Here is a 22239-nt window from a genome sequence, read left to right on the forward strand (position 1 = left end):
TCCTACCCTTGGGAGAGGGGAAGATAAGGTACACCCAGTCTGACTGTGGCCTCAGCAGTGGGCTGGGGGCAGACATGGGGTCTGACTGCAGCCCCACCCACCAACACAAGTTACTCCAGACAGCACAGGGGGAGTGCCCTGCAGTTTGGCCACCCCCGGGACTATCCAAAATGACAAAACGGAAGAACTCTCCTCAAAAGAAACTCCAGGAAGTAGCCACAGCTAACGAATTGATCAAAAACGACTTAAGCAATATAATGGAACAAGAATCTAGAATAATAGTCATAAAATTAATCGCTGGGCTTGAAAAAAGTAGGACAGCAGAGAGTCTATTGCTACAGAGATCAAGGGACTAAGAAATAGTCATGAGGAGCTAAAAAATGCTAAAAATGAGGTGCAAAATAAAATGGAGGCGACCACAGCTCAGATTGAAGAGGCAGAGGAGAGAATAGGTGAATTAGAAGATTAAAATATGGAAAAAGAAGAAGCTGAGAAAAAGAGAGATAAAAAAATCCAGGAGTATGAGGGGAGAAATAGACAACTAAGTGATGCAATCAAATGGAACAATATCCGTATAATAGGAATTCCAGAAGAGAAAGAGAGAGAGAAAGGGGCTGAAGGTGTACTTGAACAAATCATAGCTGAGAATTTCCCTGATATGGGGAAGGAAAAAGGCATTGAATCCAAGAGACACAAGAACTCCCTTCAGACGTAACTTGAATTGATCTTCTGCATGACATATCATAGTGAAACTGGCAAAATACAAGGATAAAGAGAAAATTCTGAAAGCAGCTAGGGATAAACATGCTCTAACCTATAAAGGGAGACCCATAAGAGTAGTGACAGACCTATCTACTGAAACTTGGCAGGCCAGAAAGGAATGGCAGGAAATCTTCAATGTGATGAACAGAAAAAATATGCAGCCGAGAATACTTTATCCAGCAAGTCTGTCATTCAGAATAGGAGAGATAAAGGTCTTCCCAAACAAACAAAAACTGAAGGAATTCTTCACCACTAAACCAGCCCTACAAGATATCCTAAGGGGGATTCTGTGAATGAAATGTTGCATGGACCACAAAGCACCAGAGACATCACTACAAGCATGAAACCTACAGACATCACAATGACTCTAAACCCATATCTTTCTATAATAACACTGAATATAAATGGACTAAATGCTCCAACCAAAAGACATAGGGTATCAGAATGGATAAAAAAACAAGACCCATCTATTTTCTGTCTACAGGAGACTCATTTTAGACCTGAGGACACCTTCAGATTGAAAGTGAGGGGATGGAGAACTACCTATCATGCTACTGGAGGTCAAAAGAAAGCTGGAGTAGCCATAGTTATATCAGATCAACTAGACTTTAAATTAAATGTTGTAACAAGAGATGAAGAAGGGCATTATATAATAACCACAGGGTCTATCCATCAGGAAGAGCTAACAATTATAAATGTCTATGTGCCAAATACGGGAGCCCCCAAATATATAAAACAATTACTCACAAACATAAGCAACCTTATTGATAAGACTGTGGTAATTGCAGGGGACTTTAATACTCCACTGACAACAATGGATAGATCACCTAGACACAGGATCAATAAAGGAACAAGGGCCCTGAATAATACATTGGATCAGATGGACTTGACAGATATATTTAGAACTCTGCATCCCGAAGCAACAGAATATACTTTCTTCTCGAGTGCACATGGAACATTCTCCAAGATAGATCACATACTGGGTCACAAAACAGCCCTTCATAAGTATACAAGAATTGACATCATACCATGCACACTTTCAGACCACAATGCTATGAAACTTGAAATCAACTACAGGAAAAAGTCTGGAAAACCTCCAAAAGCATGGAGGTTAAAGAACACCCTACTAAAGAATGAATGGGTCAACCAGGCAATTAGAGAAGAAGTTAAAAAATATATGGAAACAAATGAAGATGAAAATACACCAATGCAAATGCTTTGGGATGCAGCGAAGTCAGTCCTGAGAGGAAAATACATTGCAGTCCAGGCCTATCTCAAGAAACAAGAAAAATCCCAAATACAAAATCTAACAGCACATCTAAAGGAAATAGAAGCCGAACAGCAAAGACACCCCAAATCCAGCAGAAGAAGAGAAATAATAAAGATCAGAGCAGAAATAAACAATATAGAATCTAAAAAAACTGTAGAGCAGATCAATGAAACCAAGAGTTGGTTTTTTGAAAAAATAAACGAAATTGATAAACCTCCAGCCAGGCTTCTCAAAAAGAAAAGGGAGATGACCCAAATAGATAAAATCATGAATGAAAATGGACTTATTACAACCAATCCCTCAGAAATACAAGCAATTATCGAGGAATACTATGAAAGATTATATGCCAACAAACTGGACAACCTGGAAAAAATGGACAAATTCCTAAACACCCACACACTTCCAAAACTCAAACAGGAGGAAGTGGAAAGCTTGAACAGACCCATAACCAGCGAAGAAACTGAATCAGTTATCAAAAATCTCCCAACAAATAAGAGTCCAGGATCAGATGGCTTCCCAGGGGAGTTCTACCAGACGTTTAAAACAGAGATAATACCTATCCTTCTCAAGCTATTCCAAAAAATAGAAGGGGAAGGAAAATTTTCAGACTTATTCTATGAAGCCAGTATTACTTTGATTCCTAAACCAGACAGAGACCCAGTAAAAAAAGAGAACTACAGGCCAATATCCCTGATGAATATGGATGCAAAAATTCTCAATAAGATACTAGCAAATCGAATTCAACAGCTTATAAAAAGAATTATGTACCATGATCAAGTGGGATTCATTCCTGGGATGCAGGGCTGGTTCAACATTTGCGAATCAGTCAACGTGATACATCACAATAATAAAAGAAAAGAACCATATGATCCTGTCAATCGATGCAGAAAAAGCATGTGACAAAATTCAGCATCCTTTCTTAATAAAAACCCTCGAGAAAGTCGGGTTAGAAGGAACATACTTAAACATCATAAAAGCCATTTATGAAAAGCCCACAGCTAATATCCTCCTCAGTGGGGAAAAACTGAGAGCTTTTTCCCTGAGATCAGGAGCACGACAGGATGTCCACTCTCACCACTGTTGTTTAACATAGTGTTGGAAGTGCTAGCATCAGCAATCAGACGACAAAAGGAAATCAAAGGCATCAAAATTGGCAAAGATGAAGTCAAGGTCTCACTTTTTGCAGATGACATGATATTATACATGGACAACCCGATAGACTCCACCAAAAGTCTGCTAGAACTAATACATGAATTCAGCAAAGTCGCAGGATACAAAATTAATGTACAGAGTCAGTTGCATTCTTATACAGTAACAAGGAAGCAACAGAAAAACAAAGAATCTGATACCATTGACAACTGCACCAGGAAGCATAGAATACCTAGGAATAAACCTAACCAAAGATGTAAAAGACCTGTATGCTGAAAACTATAGAAAGCTTATGAAGGTAATTGAAGAAGATTTAAAGAAATGGAAAAACATTCCATGCTCATGGGTTGGAAGAATAAATATTGTTAAAATGTCAATACTACCCAAAGCTATCTACATATTCAATACAATCCCAATCAAAATTGCACCAGCATTCTTCTTGAAGCTAGAATAAGCAAACTTAAAATTTTTATGGAACCACAAAAGGCCCCGAATAGCCAAAGCAATTTTGTAGAAGAAGACCAAAGCAGGAGGCATCACAATCCCAGACTTTAGCCTCTACTACAAAGCTGTAATCATCAAGACAGCATGGTATTGGCACAAAAACAGACACATAGACCAATGGAATAGAATAGAAACCCCAGAACTAGACCCACGTCTAGTATGGCCAACTCATCTTTGGCAAAGCAGGAAAGAATACTGAATGGAAAAAAGTCTCTTTAACAAATGGTGCTGGGAGAGCTGGACAGCAACATGCAGAAGAATGAAACTTGACCACTTTCTCACACCATTCACAAAAATAAACTCAAAATGGATAAGGGACCTGAATGTGAGACAGGAAACCATCAAAACCCTAGAGGAGTAAGCAGGAAAAAACCTCTCTGACCTCAGTCACAGCAATTTCTTACTTGACACATCCCCAAAGGCAAGGAAATTAAAAGCAAAAATGAACAATTGGGTCCTCATAAAGATAAAAAGCTTCTGCACTGTAAAGGAAAAAATCAACATAACTAAAAGGCAGTCAACGGAATGGGAAAAGATATTTGTAAATGACATTTTGGACAAAGGGCTAGTATCCAAAATCTATAAAGAGCTCACCAAACTCCACACCCAAAAAACAAATAATCCAGTGAAGAATTGGGCAGAAAACATGAATAGACACTTCTCTAAAGAAGACATCCAGATGGCCAATAGTCACATGAAAAGATGCTCAACATCGCTCCTCATTAGGGAGATACAAATCAAAACCACACTGAGATACCACTTCATGCCAGTCAGAGTGGCTAAAATGAACAAGTCAGGAGACTATAGGCACTGGTGAGGATGTGGAGAAATGGGAACCCTCTTGCACTGTTGGTGGGAATGCAAACTGGCGCAGCTGCTCTGGAAAACAGTGTGGAGGTTCCTCAAAGAATTAAAAATAGACCTACCCTATGACCCAGCAATAGCACTGCTATAAATTTACCCAAGGGATACAGGAGTACTGATGCATAGGGGCACTTGTACCCCAATGTTTATAGCAGCACTTTCAACAATAGCCAAGTTGTGGAAAGAGCCTAAATGTCCATCAACTGATGCATGGATAAAGAAATTGTAGTTTATATACACAATGGAATACTACGTGGCAATGAGAAAGAAGGAAATATGGCCTTTTGTAGCAACGTGGATGGAACTAGAGAGTGTTATGCTAAGTGAAATAAGCCATACAGAGAAAGACAGATACCATATGCTTTCACTCCTATGTGGATCCTGAGAAATTTAACAGAAGACCATGGAAGAGGGGAAGGAAGAAAGAAAAAGGTTAGAGAGGCAGGGAGCCAAAATGTAAGAGACTGTTAAAAACTGAGAACAAACTGAGGGTTGATGGGGGGTGGGAGGGAGGGGAGGGTGGGTGAAGGGTATTGAGGAGGGCACCTGTTGGGATGAGCGCTGGGTGTTGTATGGAAACCAATTTGACAATAAATTTCATATTAAAGAAATAAATTCAAAACAGATAAAAGACCTATATATGAAACAAGAAACCACCAAAATCCTGTAGGAGAACATAGGTTTCAAGCTCTGACCTGGAGATAAGGGAGATAAGGGAAACAAAATAAAAAATGAACTATTGGGACTTCATCAAGATAAAACTTTCTGCAGTGAAGGAAACAATCAAGAAAACTAAAAGTCAACCTAGAGAATGGGAGAAGATATTTGAAAGTGACATATCAGATAAAGGGTTTGTATCCAAAATCTATAAAAAAATTTCTCAAACTCAACACTCCAAAAATAAATAATTTATTTAAGAAATGGTCAGAAATGAATAGACATTTTTTCCCTAAGAAGACATATGGATAGTTAATGGACACATGAAAAAATACTCAACATCACTCATCATCGAGGAAATACAAAACAAAACTATGAGATATCGCCTCACACCTGTCTTAATGGCTAATACTAACAACACAGGAAACAATAGATGTTGAGGATGTGGAAAAAGGGAAGCCCTCTTACACTGTCGATGGCAATGCAAACTGGTATAGCCACTCTGGAAAATGACCATATCATTTCCTCCAAATGACCATATCAGTTCCTCCAAATAGAACTACCCTATGATACAGCAATTGCACTTCTAGGTATTTACCCAAATGATACAAAAGAACTGATTCGAAAGGCACATACACCCTGATGTTTATAGCAGCATTATCATTAATAGCCACATTATGGAAAGATCCCAAATTTCCATTGACTGATGAATAAAGAATACACACACACACACACACATACACACATACACACAATGGAATATTACTTAGCCATCACGAAAGTGAAATCTTGAGGCGCCTGAGTGGATCAGTTGGTTGGGCATCCTACGTTGGCTCAGGTCATGATCTCGCAGTTCATGAGCTCCAGCCCCATGTCGGGCTCTGTGCAGACGGCTCAGAACCTGGAGCCCACTTAGGATTCTGTGACTCCCTCTCTCTGCCCCTCCTCTGCTTGCACTCTGTCTGTCTGTCTGTCTGTCTCTCTCTCAAAAATAAATGAAACATAAAAAAGTTAAAAAAAAGAAAATAAAATCTTGCCATTTGCAATGATGTGGATGGAGCTAGAGTGTATTATGCTAAGCAAAACAAGTCAGTCAGAGAAAGTCAAATGCCATGTGATTTCACTCATGTGGAATGTAAGAAGCAAAAGAAATAAACATTGGGGAAGTGGGAAAAAAGAAGAGAGAGAGGAAGGCAAACCATAAGAGACTCTTAACTATAGAGAACAAACTGAGGGTTGGTAGAAGGGAAGTGGGTGGAGGATGCACTAGATGGGTAATGGATATTAAGGAGAGCACTTGCTGTGATGAGCACTGGGTGTTATAGGTGATGAATCAATAAATTCTACTCCTGAAACCAATGTTACATAATATGTTAACTAATTAGATTACATTAAAACTTGAAACAAACAAATAAATAAAGTAGACAAATGGCCAAAAAAACCCTGATATCTCAGATATATAATCCATTTTTATTTTTATAAATCAAAAATTTTGTGTTTTAAGTGTACCTTGTTAATTGCATTATTGCTTTTCCTATCAGTCATTAATGTACCTATTCATAGTTAACTAAACACTAACACTACCTCTAGCAGTCATTCCTGCTGGTTTTAACTCTTCCATATCTTTCACCCCGGAATGATTATTGCTTTCTTCATCATCCCCTTAAACAAAACAGATATCATATTCTTTTCCATTTCTGAAAATATAGTTAAAATATTATAATTGGTGCCAAGTGATATCAAATCAGGACTACATATTAGAGGAACAGAAATAGCATAAGAACTGAGAATTTGGTTGTAATAATGATATTAAAAAAAAATCAAAGGTACACACACACACACCCACACACAAAGTATCCTGTTCTTACACAATCATTTTGTGTAGTACCTTAAGTGCTATCAAGTTGCTCAAAGAGAAATCTGGTATTCATTCTTGATTCTTCCTTGCCCCTCACCACAACATTAATTTATTAGAAAGTTGTAATTTATTAAAATTTATTAAAAAGTTGCAATTTATTAAAAAGTTGTGTTAATTGTGTCTCCAAAATATACCTGCAATCCATCTAATTGTCTCTAAGGAGATGCCTCTTAAGTTCCAAAGTAGTAACCTGTAGTCATCTGAAGGTTAATAACATTCCTGAGTTAAGAGAAAATAAATAGAGCTGTACATAATGCAGTTGGATAATCATTACAACTACTTTGATCTGGAAGCTGCCACATTATAAAAGTTTGATAGTATTAAATTGCCATAGAAATATATTAGATATCTTCAAGTTGCCTTAGTGCATACCCTGGAGAATGTGATATGATTACTGTGAAATACACTCTTGCATCACAAATAAAGACCCTAGTGGCAGTGGTAGATATGATCTATCCCCACCCTCCACAGAGAGCCTTCAGAACCTTCTCTGAAAGATTACATTTTAACACTCCACATATTCATTGGCAAAGTATTATTTATTTATTTACTTATTTATTTTTTAATTTTTCAATTTTTTAGAGTTTATTTATTTGAGAGTGTGAGCAGGGTAGGGGCAGAGGGAGAGGGAGGAGGGAGAGAATCCTAAGCAGGCTTCATGCTGTCAGTGCAGAGCCTGATGCGGGCCTTGCACTCAAGAACCGAGATCATGAGCTGAGCTGAAATCAAAAGAGTTAGACGCTTCACTGACTGACCCACCCAGGCGCCCCAGAAAAATATTTTTTAAAATTCAGACTAAACTAAACTGAACTTTCACATATATAAATTTAATAGAAAAATTTTAATGTATGGTTTCAATTCAAATATACACCTTTGGGTGAAGCAGTCATGAAACTTGTTGTATTACAGAGTTGAGCAGAAAAGTCAATATCGTGAACCAGGGTTTTCAGTTGGAAGAAGGTACATACAAATATGGATTGGGGGAGGTGAGAAAGGACAGATTTTAATTGAAGGTTTAATGTGAACTCATGATTTGTAATACATATATATGTATATGTATGTGCATATATATGCACATATATGTATATGGGTATATGTATCCCTGAGTATGTGTGTGTCTATAGATATAGAAATAGGTATAGATAGATATAGATATATAGATATATATTCTAGCTTTGTCTGTTAAATAAGCCAAAAAGCAGGGATTGTGCAAAGTAGGTAGAAGATGAACCTGTAACATCTTCTTATGTCATGAAATTAAAAAAAAGTCTCAAAAAAAAAAGATGACGACTTATCATAAGGATGTGTGAGCCAACTTTAATGGCTCCCTACTGGTTAAAAAAACAAAAAAACAAACAAAACAAAAAACAACAACACAGTAGGGAATCGCAATAGTTTTAACTGACATTTATATTTCCACATGGATAGTAAATACATAAATAGATAAAAATAAATGAATAATTGGGGGAGAAGAGAGAGCTCTTGCTTATAGTAGAATGCTGAGTGCTTACTGATAAGTATAGAGAGAGTATTCAGTTTTAGAAAATTAAAATAACCATTGGCATTCAAGGACATCATGTACCTCTGGATATGATACTCTCAGAAAGCTACAACATCACCTATTTAGTATGCTATCCAGAAATGTATAACCTGAATATAATCATGAGGAAGCATCACAAAAGCCCCAACTAAGGAAGGTTCTTTTATACAAAAGAGGGGTGCTATATTCTTCCAAAGTCACGAAACACAAGGGAAGGTTTTAGAAATGTTCCTACATTAAAAGAGGCTAAAAGCAATATCTGAACCTAGACTAGATTATATACTGAAGGAGAAAAATGTACTAGAGGTATTATTAGATCAACTGACAGTTTTGAATATTGATAGTTGATTAGATAATAGTATTATATAATTGTACATATACTGAAGTTGATAATTATACTTCAGATATGTAAAAAAATCCATATTTGTGGTAAATACATACCAAAGTATTTAGGGGTAAAGGGCCATGACATATATAACTTTCCATTGACTGGTTCTATATATATATATATATATACTGCATGTGTGTGTGTATGTGTGTGCATGCACATAGAGAGACACACAGGGAGACACATAGAGGAAGGAATGGGTGTAGTGAAATAAAGAGAGAGAAACAGAGTGTGTGGGCAAATGAAAACAAATGGCATAACATGTTAACAACGGGTGAATCTGGGTAAACATACATACATGTATTTTCTTCCTTATTTTTATTCGTACAATTTTTTTCTGTAAATTTGAAATTTATTTCAAATAAAATGTTAAAAAATAAGATTATACAATGCTATATTTCTTAAGAGTTCAGTTATACATATAGATACATATTATTAAGAAGTTAAATATTATAACTTTATAATAAACTTTTTATGTTTGTAATATAATAATTTTAAAATTATAAGCTAAATTGGATTTATATATCACTTATATTTGAGATTTTTAAAAAAGATATTTAATGATATTGTGTAGTTAAGTGAATATATATGTTGAGGAACTTTGTCAATTGTATAATTTTATTACATAAAAAAAATCATGTTAGATCATATAGATTTTTATTTTTTATCTTATAAATGTGAAGATTGTCCATACATTATCATCTAGAATCTCATGTTGAGATAATTTCCTTCAAAAAAGTCTATTTTGCTTAGTAAAGTACATAATACATTACTATGTTAATATATATATGATTTTACTAAGAGCTATATATTTTATGCTTTAATAGTTACAAGATCTTAATTCATCTATATTTTCTTCACTCCTTTAAGAATTAATTAAACTCCAGATGTTATATTACTAAGATGGCAGCTTTTAATTTATGAAATATTGAAATATACTATAGTTGCTCATTGGCATATTTTCCTGTTCTTTACCAGAGATTTGTACCTATGAAATCAATCACCCCAGCTCCTGGCACATATAATGAATCTCGAACTGCTTTCAATTCCTTGAAGAAAACACCAGGACTGAAAAATACCCCATTTGGTCAGAGTGCTCCTCGATTCACACAGGACTCCAGGACAGAGGAAATGCCAGGTTAGCAATTAATCCATGTATTTATATAACTTAATATTCTTAACAAGATGGACGTAACAAGAGAGTACATTTTTTTTTGTTCTGTGGTTTGTGCTGTCATTTTAAATCACATTTTTAAAGTATTGACTATATACTAAACACAGATAGATGAAAAATAATGTACAATTTTAGTAAGATTTCAATTTAACATGTTACATATCATTATTGTAATTTTCTATGGTTTTTCTTTATTCAGTAAATTTCCTAATTTCTCTTGATGGATGTGCATATATGTCAACTATGTGGTCACTGCCAGTAATTTAACTTATGATATGCACTTTTGTTAAAATTTTATTTTAAGGATATTCCATCACATATTCTAGTATTCTCACTGGGTATTCTAGTATACAGAATTAAGAATACAGCACAAAAATAACTTATATAAATGTTAAGATATAATTATGTGTTGCTGCATAACAAACTTAGTGGCATAAAAACACAGAGTTTTCAATTATATATTATTATTTTGTGGGATGCCTGGGAGGCAGAGCTCAGATGAGACTCATTCAGAGTGCATGCATAACTTCAGCATTGCTGCCCCAGGATAGTTGGTATTTTAATTTGGTAGCTAAGGGCTCCATAGGACCTGGCAGCATTGTACAATGCTTCTTATGACCTAATGTCAGAAAGAGCACATTCTGTTAGTTAATCAAATTACTCAGAGCAACAGAAGAACCTGAAACTTGATCTCTCAATGACAGGAGCAGCAAAGAATTTGTGGCCATCTTGAATTTACTGTAGACTACCCTATGGCCACAAAATATTTACAGTTGTCCTACATGCCTTCTCAAGGCCTCCAAAGTCTCATGAAATTATGAATGTAATCTTGAAGTTCAGGATTTTGTTATCTAAGGTCCAGTATAGTTATAGGTGAGAATTTGTGGGTTTAGTACTTTATATTAGCTTTTGAGTATGACTTTTCTTTGTGAGAAGAGCTGTGAACTAAAGATACACATTATCTGTCCCACACATTCCAAAACACAGTGATGGGAGAAAGAGGATAATCATACTGGATGCTTCTATTCAGAAAAGAGAAAACTGGAAGCCTATAGTAGTCATAGCCCTATAGCAATTCCAAAATCCAACCAAGTACATTTGTCGTTTTCTTGATTAGAGCCCAGTTTGGCTCAATGGTAATGATTTTCCAAGGTCCTTTGTTTTACCTTTTGGGCTCTTGGTTCTATCTTTCAAATCATACTTAAAAAAATGCTTTTTTATTTATTTTCGAGACAGAGCATGAGTTGGGGAGGGACAGAGAGAGAGGGAGACACAGAATCCAAACCAGGGCCCAGGCTCTGAGCTGTCAGCCCAGAGCCCAGTATGGGGCTTGAACTCATGAACTGTGAGATCATGACCTAAGCTGATGTCAGACACTCAACCAACTGAGCCACCCAGGTGCTCCACATCCTTTCTCTTCTTTAAGAAATAGGCTGTATTTCTGGCTGCCTAACTTATTTACACCAAGCCCCACCCCTCATGCTCTGGAGGGACTGCCCTTCTCAGTAAAGGTTGCCTCAGTCCCAGTGTGGCAAGCCCTTCCCTAAGAAGACTAGCAGATGCCCCTGCCCGTACCATGTCTCCTGACTAGAAAGTTCTGCAAGGCCTTAGTTCTGGTGGAGTCGGTGTCAGATCTCATTTCACAATCAGATCAGAGCACACCTAGTTAAAACTTGCCACATTCACGCAGGGATCAAATACTGCCCACAGCAGGCAAAGAAAGCCTCTCCAGATGACTGACCTGAAGTACAGAGCAGCCAAAATGGAATAATAGATCACACGCAGGACACACCAGAGACATTCACTGAAGTGCCATGCCACGGACACTACATACCTATTTTTCATAAGGCTATTACTTTCAGGAGCAGGAGACATAACTGTCTTTTCTAACAGAGAAAAAGGCAGAGACTTATACAAGATGCCAAGATGGAGGAATTATTCCAAATGAAAGAACAAGATAAGGCCACAGCCGAGATCTAACATATATGTCATATATATATATATATATATATATATATATATATATATGTTACACACACACACACACACACACACGCCTGATGGAGAATTTAAAGCAACAATCATAAAGATACTCACTTGGCTTGAGAAAAGAATAGAAGACATTAGATAGACCCTTATTACAGTAATAAAAGACTTAAAAAAAAGAATGAATACAATAAATGAGATTGGAAATGAGCTTGATGTAATGAATAGCAAGCTGGAAGAAGTAGAAGAATGAATTAGTGACCTAGAAGACAAAATAATAAAAAATAATGAAGCTGAACAAAAGAGAGATAGAAGAATTATGCAACATGAGAATAGACTTAGGGAACTCAGCGACTCCAACAAATGTAATAACATTTATATTATAGGAGTCCCAGAGGAAGAAGAAGAGAGAAAAGGGGCCAGAAAATTTATTTCAAGAAATAATCACAGAAAATTTCCCTAATCTGAGGAAGGAAACAGACATCCAGATCCAGAGGGAACAGAAAACCCCCATCAAGATCAACAAAAGCATGCCCACACCAAGATATATTGTGATTAAATTTACAAAATATAGTGATAAAGAAAAAAAAAATCTTAAAAGCAGCAAGACAAAAAAAGTCCTTAACCCAAAAGGCTAGCTGGAGATTTCTCAACAGAAATGTGTCAGTCCAAAAGGGAGTGGTATGATACATTCACTGTGCTGAATGGGAAAAATATCCAGCCAGGAATATTCTGTCTGGCAAGGCTATCATTCAGAATAGAAGTAGAGATAAAAAGAGTTTTGCAGACAAACAAAACTAAAGGAATTAATGACCACTAAATCAGCCATATAAGAAATATTAAAGGGAAATCTTTGAGTGCAAAGGAGAGACCAAAATTGACAAAGACAAGAAAGGATCAGAGATCTCCAGAAACAATGACAAAACAAGTAATAAAATGGCAATAAATACATATCTATCAATAGTTATTTTGAATATAAATGGATTAAATGCTCCAATCAAAGCCATAGGGTGTCAGAATGGTTTAAAAAAAAAAAAGTCCCAGGGCACCTGGGTGGCTCAGACGGTTAAGCATCTAACTTTGGCTCAGGTCATGATCTTGTGGTCTGTGTGTTTGAGCCCCGTGTCAGGCTCTGTGCTGGCAGCTCAGAGCCTGGAGCCTGCTTCTGATTCTGTGTCTCCCTTTCTTTCTGTCCCTCCCCTGCTTGCTCTCTGTCTCTGTCTCTCTCAAATAAACATTAAAAAAAAGTCCCATCTATATATGACCTATAAGAGACTCATTTTAGCCCTAAAGACACCTGCAGATTGAAAGTTACAGGGTGAAGAAATATTTACCACACAAATGAATGTCAAAAGAATGCCAGAATAGCAATACCTGTATCAGACAAACTAGACTTTAAAACAAAGACTTTAGAAAGAGACAAAGAAAGACACTACATAATCATTAGGGGGACAATCCAACAAGAAGATATAACAATTGTAAATGTTCCATGCATCTAACATGGAAGCATCCAAATATATAAAACAATAATAAACAAAAGGAACTAATTTATAATAACCCAATAATAGTAGGGGACTTCAACACCCCATTGACATCAATGGACAGATATCTAAACAGAACATCAACAAGGAAACAATGGCTTTGAATGGCACACTAGATCAGATGGGCTTAACAGATGCATTCAGAACATTCTTTCCTAAAACAGCAGAATACACATTTTTTTTCAAGTGCACATGTAACATTATCCAGAATAGATTACATATTAGGTTACAAAACAGGCCTCAACAAATACAAAAATATTGAAATCATACCATGCATTTTTTCTGACCACAACATTATGAAACTCCAAGTCAACCACAAGAAGAAATTTGGGAAGACCATATGGAGGTTAAAACAACATGAATGAATGAACAACATAAAGAATGAATGGGTTAATCAGGAAATCAAAGAAATAAAAAACATGAAAACAAATGAAAATGAAAACACAATGGTCCAAAACCTTTGGGATGCAGCAAAATTATTCCTAAGAGGGAAGTATATTGCAATACAGGTCTACTTCAAGAAGCAAGAAAAAAAATCCCAAAGAAATAGGCTGTGTTTGTAGTTTGAGCTTTCTCAACCTGCTTCCTGCCTGTAGAAGATTGGGGGTCTATAGCCACTTTTCATTTTGCACTATTGTCTTTTTTCTTCCAAGTTTGTACAATTCCTTATAAAAAATTTGTGAGTATATTATTGAATTGACTTCTAATAAAGTACACTGGACAGAAGCCACATTCAGATGTACTTTTTAGAAAAACCTTTCTCTACTTTGGGTCACCTTTGGTACTGCTCTGTTTCCATTTTCTTAGATTCTTAGGAGCACTATTATTTTAGCCAAGAGGGTCTGTGACATATGCCCTTAAGATTCATAGAAGTCCTTTTCTTTAATTGAGAAATTCTGTGAGGTACCATCTGAAATCTTTCTGAGGTCTTTGCTCTCAGGCCATTTCTTGCTTTGAGAGCTTTTTGCTGTATGGAGAGATGGATGAAGAAGAGTTTTACTTTTAAATCCAGAAAATCTTGATTTATTTTCATTTTCTGTAAATTCCCTTTGAAAACAACAGTTTTAGCCCATCTCTTTCTTTCCATACCTTCTCACACATGGCTGAAAATCGTTACTTGGCACTTGTGATGATATTCAGCCCTCAAACTTTCTTAGCCAGAAACCCCTTATTTACTAGGTATTTTCTTTATTGTCTCAAGCATTAGTATTGTTAAAATCTCTGCCATTACATTATATGTTTTTTTTTCCAGCCTGCAATAACATTTTCCTCCTGTCTTTTAAGCCATCACCAAGTCCTTTGATGGCCCTGTCTCTATGTCTTGAGTTGTTTCAGCTTCTGACCCATCGCCCCTTCCCAAACCATTGCTACAAGTTTTGTTATGGCAATTTGTTATGGTAAGTTTATAGGGGTACAAAATTATTTACTAGTCATGCCATTGAGAGGTTGAGTCTCATTCTTCTCCCTTCCAATCTTGGCTAATCTGGTGTCTTTTTTGACAAATGGTATGTGGTAGAAGTGATATCCCAGCACTTCTTTTTTTTTAATATAATTTATTGTCAAATTGGTTTCCATAGAATACCCAGTGCTCATCCCAATAAGTGCCCTTCTCAATTCCCATCACCCACTTTGCCCTCTCTCCACCCCCATCAACCCTCAGTTTGTTCTCAGTATTTAAGAGTCTCTTAAGGTTTCCAGCACTTCTTAGGCAAAGTTATAAGCTTTACACCTTACACCTAGCCCTGTTGAAACAATTGCCCAAAGCCTCTATAAAGTCTGACTGTTCCAAGACTGTAGTTCTGGAGAGGTCATGTGTAAGTGTTCGACACTTCCCCACCTGAGGCTAGCTCAGTGTGTTTATTATGAATTTGAAATCCAAATTATTTCTATAAATGAACTTACTGATTGACCCAACTGCCTTAAGATTGGGTCTTGTTTTCAATTTGATGGCCTAGTGTATTATGAATAAAATATAAATTTCCTAAAGGTTAGTTAATTTTTAAAGGATTACATGCAATTTTGATGACCCCCTCCAATCCAATCCCAAGTCTTACATGTTTTAAGAATCAATGAGAATGACCTCATGGAACTTTGAGTTTATTTATTTATCTATTTTATTAAAAAAAATTTTTTTATTGCATGTAGAGATTAGGTACAGTAATGAATTGGACCCATCAGTCATAGGACAGATTTACAGATTACTGTTAGAAGGTAACCCTAAACTAACGTTGGGGTTCCTTGGCATTTCTACACCTACTGAGTGGAAAATGAATATGAAAAACCTCTAATGTGAGTGAATTACATGATCAGGATGGCTTTTCAAATCAGAAGCTTAACAAGGCAGTACTTGTGATGTATACACTGTGAGGTCCCTGTATTTAAGCACTTAAGTTGTAATGTGTTTTATTGTATTCTCATGCCAGAAAAGAGTCAGATCTGACATACTTGTCTTTTAATTACCTGAAATGGTGGTCTAAATAGTTTTTATCACACTTTCCATGTACCTTTCTCCTAAACATTACTAGTGGAGGGAATTATGAAGATGGCAGGAATAAACCATAGTAGCATTTAGGTTTTCTGAGAGTTGGCACAAGAGACTCTTTGGTAGAGACTTTTAAAAAAATGGTTTGTTTGTTTGTTTGTTTATTTATTTATTTATTTGGAAGAGAGGGAGAGAGAGAGAGAGAAAGCAAGAGAGAGAGAGAGAGAGAGAGAGAGAGTGAGCATGAGCAGGGGGGAGGCAGAGAGAGAGGGAGAGAGAGAGAATCTCAAGCAGGCTCTGCACTGTCGGCACAGAGCCTGACATGGAGTTCGACCTCACAAACCATGAGATCGTGACCTGAGTAGAAATCAAGACTCAGTTGCTTAACCAGCTGAGCCCCCCAGGTGCTCCTGGGAGAGACTTTTGAGGAAAAGATGTTGGAATTGGAATATTTGAAAAATTGGGAAGATTTTAGGTAGCTTGTTTTAGAAAAATCTTCTATCGTACAATGTATGATTTAATCATTTTTAGTCCAGAAAGGACCTAAAGTATCATTAGCCTCATAGTATTCAAACTGCTCACTTGTCAGAAACTTGTTTCCTACCTACAATGAGAAAGGAGATTGCACCAAAATGTAAATCAACACAGTGCTTCCTTTATGGAGAAAGACTAGTTATAAAATACCTAGGGAATAGTCAATTTACATTTAATTATAAGCTTCTTTTCTGGTAGATTGTTTCTGGATTGGCAACAGCCCATAGACCACATTTTGAGTAGTACTGATCTAGTCAGTTCCTGTATCTTCAGACAAAGAACTTGAAGCCCAGAAAAACAAATGAGATTGAAATTACATTTTATATCTATTTAGTTGCAGAGCTAATTTAGTAGAATTCAGGTAACATGAATACAACCAGTCTAAATGTCCTTTCAAGTATATATTGCATTTTATGGATATTGCTGCTTCCTGGAACTGATGTTTTAAAATTACTGAATTATAAAACATATACAAATATTTTTTTCAAATATTTTAATGTTTTGATAAAGCTTTTTCCAATGACATAGAAAGTTTGTATTATTTTGATTGAAAAAGATGTTATTTACTCAAATTGCCACTGTAGAAAGTATTTCTGGCTATAAATATGTCCTGAAAGGTAAAAGGCAAAAATAAAATAACTGCTGTGACAGGAATATTGGATGATAGGTGATTTTTTTTTCTCCCAAATTGATTTTTAATGTTGCTACATCAACTTTTCAATATTTTTTGGCATCAAGAATTCCTTTCTTTCGTTTGTTCTTTTTCCTTTTCCTTTTCCTTTTCCTTTTCCTTTTCCTTTTCCTTTTCCTTTCCTTTCCTTTCCTTTCCTTCCTTTCTCCTTTATTGAGATATAATTTACACATAAAATAATTCATTTTTAAAAAAAAATTTTTTTAACGTTTATTTATTTTGGGGACAGAGAGAGACAGAGCATGAATGGGGGAGGGGCAGAGAGAGAGGGAGACACAGAATCGGAAGCAGGCTCCAGGCTCTGAGCCATCAGCCCACGGACTGCGAGATCGTGACCTGAGCTGAAGTCGGACGCTTAACCGACTGAGCCACCCAGGCACCCCTAAAATAATTCATTTTAAGTGTAAAGTATGATGAGGTTTGGTAAATGTATGTGGTCGGGTAATCACCACTACAATTAAGTTTTATAACATTTCCATCATTTTAAAAATGTTTTCTCTTTCCCCTCTGCAGTTAATCTCCACCTTCTCCAGGCTACTGTTACTGTCACTATGATATTGCATTTTCTGGAATTTCATATAAATGGAACATACGTTATTCAGGATTTTGTGTCTATCTTCTTTCACTTGGGATCGTGTTTTTAATGTCCATTCATATTGTTGTATTTATATTTCTTTTTATTGCTGAGTAGTATTTTATTGTTTGAGTATAGAACTTCTTTTTTTTTTTCACTAGCTGATGGATATTTGGGTTGTTTTCATTTTTCTTGGGAAAATACCTGGGGTTAGAAATTCTGGATCATATATTAAGTATATGTTTGGTTTTATGAGAACTTGAAAAATTGTTTCTCAAAATGTCATACCATTTTACATTCTTGCTAGTAATACGTGAGTTCTTTCAAAAAATTACTTTAAAGTTATTCAGTTTAAAAGAATTAAAAGCATATTTATTCTTACATATGATATTCCTCATGATTTTAGGTCCTGGGTTTTATAATATCCTAAACAATACTATGATTGACAACATTAGCAATACTTACTTGAAGAAAAAAAAGAAAAGTGCATTTGGTTCTTCTGTTCCTCGGACTCTCTTGCTGGTTCAGAAAGAAGCTTTTACTTCTCCTGGTCCTGCCGATTATCAGGTAATTTGTGAGTACCAAAATAATATTCTTTATATCTAATGCCAAGACTTAGGGTTTATAACAATTACATGTGACATATTTTCCCCATTATTTTAAGCCATACTATTATTATTGAAATCATTTTTATATGGTAACTTATGACATAAGAATAAACGTTAATTCGGTTTGCAACTATGTTTGTAATTTCTTTTTTAAAAATGGATCATATTCTTTATTTCTTTATGGATGTCATATGTATTTGTTTAAATATTTATCTTCATTTTAAAATTGCTCCACTATTTTCGGAGAGTAATTTAAGTTTCCTTTACATGCTCTTTGTGGCTTTATGATTTTTGTGTACAAGTCTTACCCATCTTTATTAGATTTCTTCCTTTGTATTTAGTGTTTCATGTTTTTAAATTCTATTGTAAATGGTACCTTTTAAATATTTTCATTGTTTAGCTTTCTGTTATAGGTATAAAAAATATTATAATCTTTATTGAAGATTGCTTTACCAATGACCCATGTGGCTTGCTAAATTAAATGATTAATTCTACTAATTTATTATTAGTTTTTTTTTTAATATATGAAATTTATTGTCAAATTGGTTTCCATACAACACCCAGTGCTCATCCCAAAAGGTGCCGTCCTCAATACCCATCACCCACCCTCCCCTCCCTCCCACCCCCCATCAACCCTCAGTTTGTTCTCAGTTTTTAACAGTCTCTTATGCTTTGGCTCTCTCCCACTCTAACCTCTTTTTTTTTTTCTTCCCCTCCCCCATGGGTTTCTGTTAAGTTTCTCAGGATCCACATAAGAGTGAAACCATATGGTATCTGTCTTTCTCTGTATGGCTTATTTCACTTAGCATCACACTCTCCAGTTCCATCCACGTTGCTACAAAAGGCCATATTTCATTTTTTCTCATTGCCACGTAGTACTCCATTGTGTATATAAACCACAATTTCTTTATCCATTCATCAGTTGATGGACATTTAGGCTCTTTCCATAATTTGGCTTTTGTTGAGAGTGCTGCTATGAACATTGGGGTACAAGTGGCCCTATGCATCAGTACTCCTGTATCCCTTGGATAAATTCCTAGCAGTGCTATTGCTGGGTCATAGGGTAGGTCTATTTTTAATTTTCTGAGGAACCTCCACACTGCTTTCCAGAGCGGCTGCACCAATTTGCATTCCCACCAACAGTGCAAGAGGGTTCCCGTTTCTCCACATCCTCTCCAGCACCTATAGTCTCCTGATTTGTTCATTTTGGCCACTCTGACTGGCGTGAGGTGATATCTGAGTGTGGTTTTGATTTGTATTTCCCTGATAAGGAGCGACGCTGAACATCTTTTCATGTGCCTGTTGGCCATCCGGATGTCTTCTTTAGAGAAGTGTCTATTCATGTTTTCTGCCCATTTCTTCACTGGGTTATTTGTTTTTCGGGTGTGGAGTTTGGTGAGCTCTTTATAGATTTTGGATACTAGTCCTTTGTCCAATATGTCATTTGCAAATATCTTTTCCCATTCCGTTGGTTGCCTTTTCGTTTTGTTGGTTGTTTCCTTTGCTGTGCAGAAGCTTTTTATCTTCATAAGGTCCCAGTAATTCACTTTTGCTTTTAATTCCCTTGCCTTTGGGGATGTGTCGAGTAAGAGATTGCTACGGCTGAGGTCAGAGAGGTCTTTTCCTGCTTTCTCCTCTAGGGTTCTGATGGTTTCCTGTCTCACATTCAGGTCCTTTATCCATTTTGAGTTTATTTTTGTGAATGGTGTGAGAAAGTGGTCTAGTTTCAACCTTCTGCATGTTGCTGTCCAGCTCTCCAGCACCATTTGTTAAAAAGACTGTCTTTTTTCCATTGGATGTTCTTTCCCGCTTTGTCAAAGATTAGCTGGCCATACGTTTGTGGGTCTAGTTCTGGGGTTTCTATTCTATTCCACTGGTCTATGTGTCTGTTTTTGTGCCAATACCATGCTGCCTTGATGATTACAGCTTTGTAGTAGAGGCTAAAGTCTGGGATTGTGATGCCTCCTGCTTTGGTCTTCTTCTTCAAAATTGCTTTGGCTATTCGGGGCCTTTTGTGGTTCCATATGAATTTTAGGATTGCTTGTTCTAGTTTCGAGAAGAATGCTGGTGCAATTTTGATTGGGATTGCATTGAATGTGTAGATAGCTTTGGGTAGTATTGACATTTTGACAATATTTATTCTTCCAATCCATGAGCAGGGAATGTCTTTCCATTTCTTTAAATCTTCTTCAATTACCTTCATAAGCTTTCTATAGTTTTCAACACACAGATCTTTTACATCTTTGGTTAGATTTATTCCTAGGTATTTTATGCTTCTTGGTGCAATTGTGAATGGGATCAGTTTCTTTATTTGTCTTTCTGTTGCTTCATTGTTAGTGTATAAGAATGCAACTGATTTCTGTACATTGATTTTGTATCCTGCAACTTTGCTGAATTCCTGTATCAGTTCTAGCAGACTTTTGGTGGAGTCTATCGGATTTTCCATGTATAATATCATGTCATCTGCAAAAAGCGAAAGCTTGACTTCATCTTTGCCAATTTTGATGCCTTTGATTTCCTTTTGTTGTCTGATTGCTGATGCTAGAACTTCCAGCACTATGTTAAACAACAGCGGTGAGAGTGGGCATCCCTGTCGTGTTCCTGATCTCAGGGAAAAAGCTCTCAGTTTTTCCCCGTTGAGGATGATGTTAGCTGTGAGGTTTTCATAATGGCTTTTATGATCTTTAAGTAGGTTCCTTCTATCCCAACTCTCTCAAGGGTTTTTATTAAGAAAGGGTGCTGGATTTTGTCAAAGGCCTTTTCTGCATCGATTGACAGGATCATATGGTTCTTCTCTTTTTTTTGTTAATATGATGTATCACGTTGATTGATTTGCGAATGTTGAACCAGCCCTGCATCACAGGAATGAATCCCACTTGGTCATGGTGAATAATTATTTTTATATGCCATTGAATTCGATTTGCTAGTATCTTATTGAGAATTTTTGCATCCATATTCATCAGGGATATTGGCCTGTAGTTCTCTTTTTTTACTGGGTCTCTGTCTGGTTTAGGAATCAAAGTAATACTGGCTTCATAGAATGTGTCTGAAAGTTTTCCTTCCCCTTCTATTTCTTGGAATAGCTTGAGAAGGATAGGTATTATCTCTGCTTTAAACGTCTGGTAGAACTCCCCTGGGAAGCCATCTGGTCCTGGACTCTTATTTGTTGGGAGATTTTTGATAACCGATTCAATTTCTTCACTGGTTATGGGTCTGTTCAAGCTTTCTATTTCCTCCTGATTGAGTTTTGGAAGAGTGTGGGTGTTCAGGAATTTGTCCATTTCTTCCAGGTTGTCCAATTTGTTGGCATATAATTTTTCATAGTATTCCCTGATAATTGTTTGTATCTCTGAGGGATTGGTTGTAATAATTCCATTTTCATTCATGATTTTATCTATTTGGGTCATCTCCCTTTTCTTTTTGAGAAGCCTTGCTAGAGGTTTGTCAATTTTGTTTATTTTTTCAAAAAACCAACTCTTGGTTTTGTTGCTCTGATCTACAGTTTTTTTTAGATTCTATATTGTTTATTTCTGCTCTGATCTTTATTATTTCTCTTCTTCTGCTGGGTTTAGGCTGCCTTTGCTGTTCTGCTTCTAG

The 22239-nt window shown here is 36.2% G+C and overlaps 1 protein-coding gene across 4 annotated transcripts in view; it reads left to right on the forward strand.

The window, feature by feature from the left end:
* Positions 1-22239, forward strand: part of STPG2 (sperm tail PG-rich repeat containing 2) — a 635506-nt gene that overhangs the window by 139222 nt on the left and 474045 nt on the right. For all 4 annotated transcript variants that reach the window (XM_045056062.1, XM_045056065.1, XM_045056064.1 and 1 more), the window contains 2 exons: positions 10031-10190; positions 18441-18601. In XM_045056062.1, the coding sequence (XP_044911997.1) occupies positions 10031-10190; positions 18441-18601 (321 nt within the window). The remainder of the gene's footprint in view (positions 1-10030; positions 10191-18440; positions 18602-22239) is intronic.

Source organism: Felis catus, chromosome B1 (genome assembly GCF_018350175.1).
Source record: "Felis catus isolate Fca126 chromosome B1, F.catus_Fca126_mat1.0, whole genome shotgun sequence".
In the NCBI taxonomy this organism is placed as follows: domain Eukaryota; kingdom Metazoa; phylum Chordata; class Mammalia; order Carnivora; family Felidae; genus Felis; species Felis catus.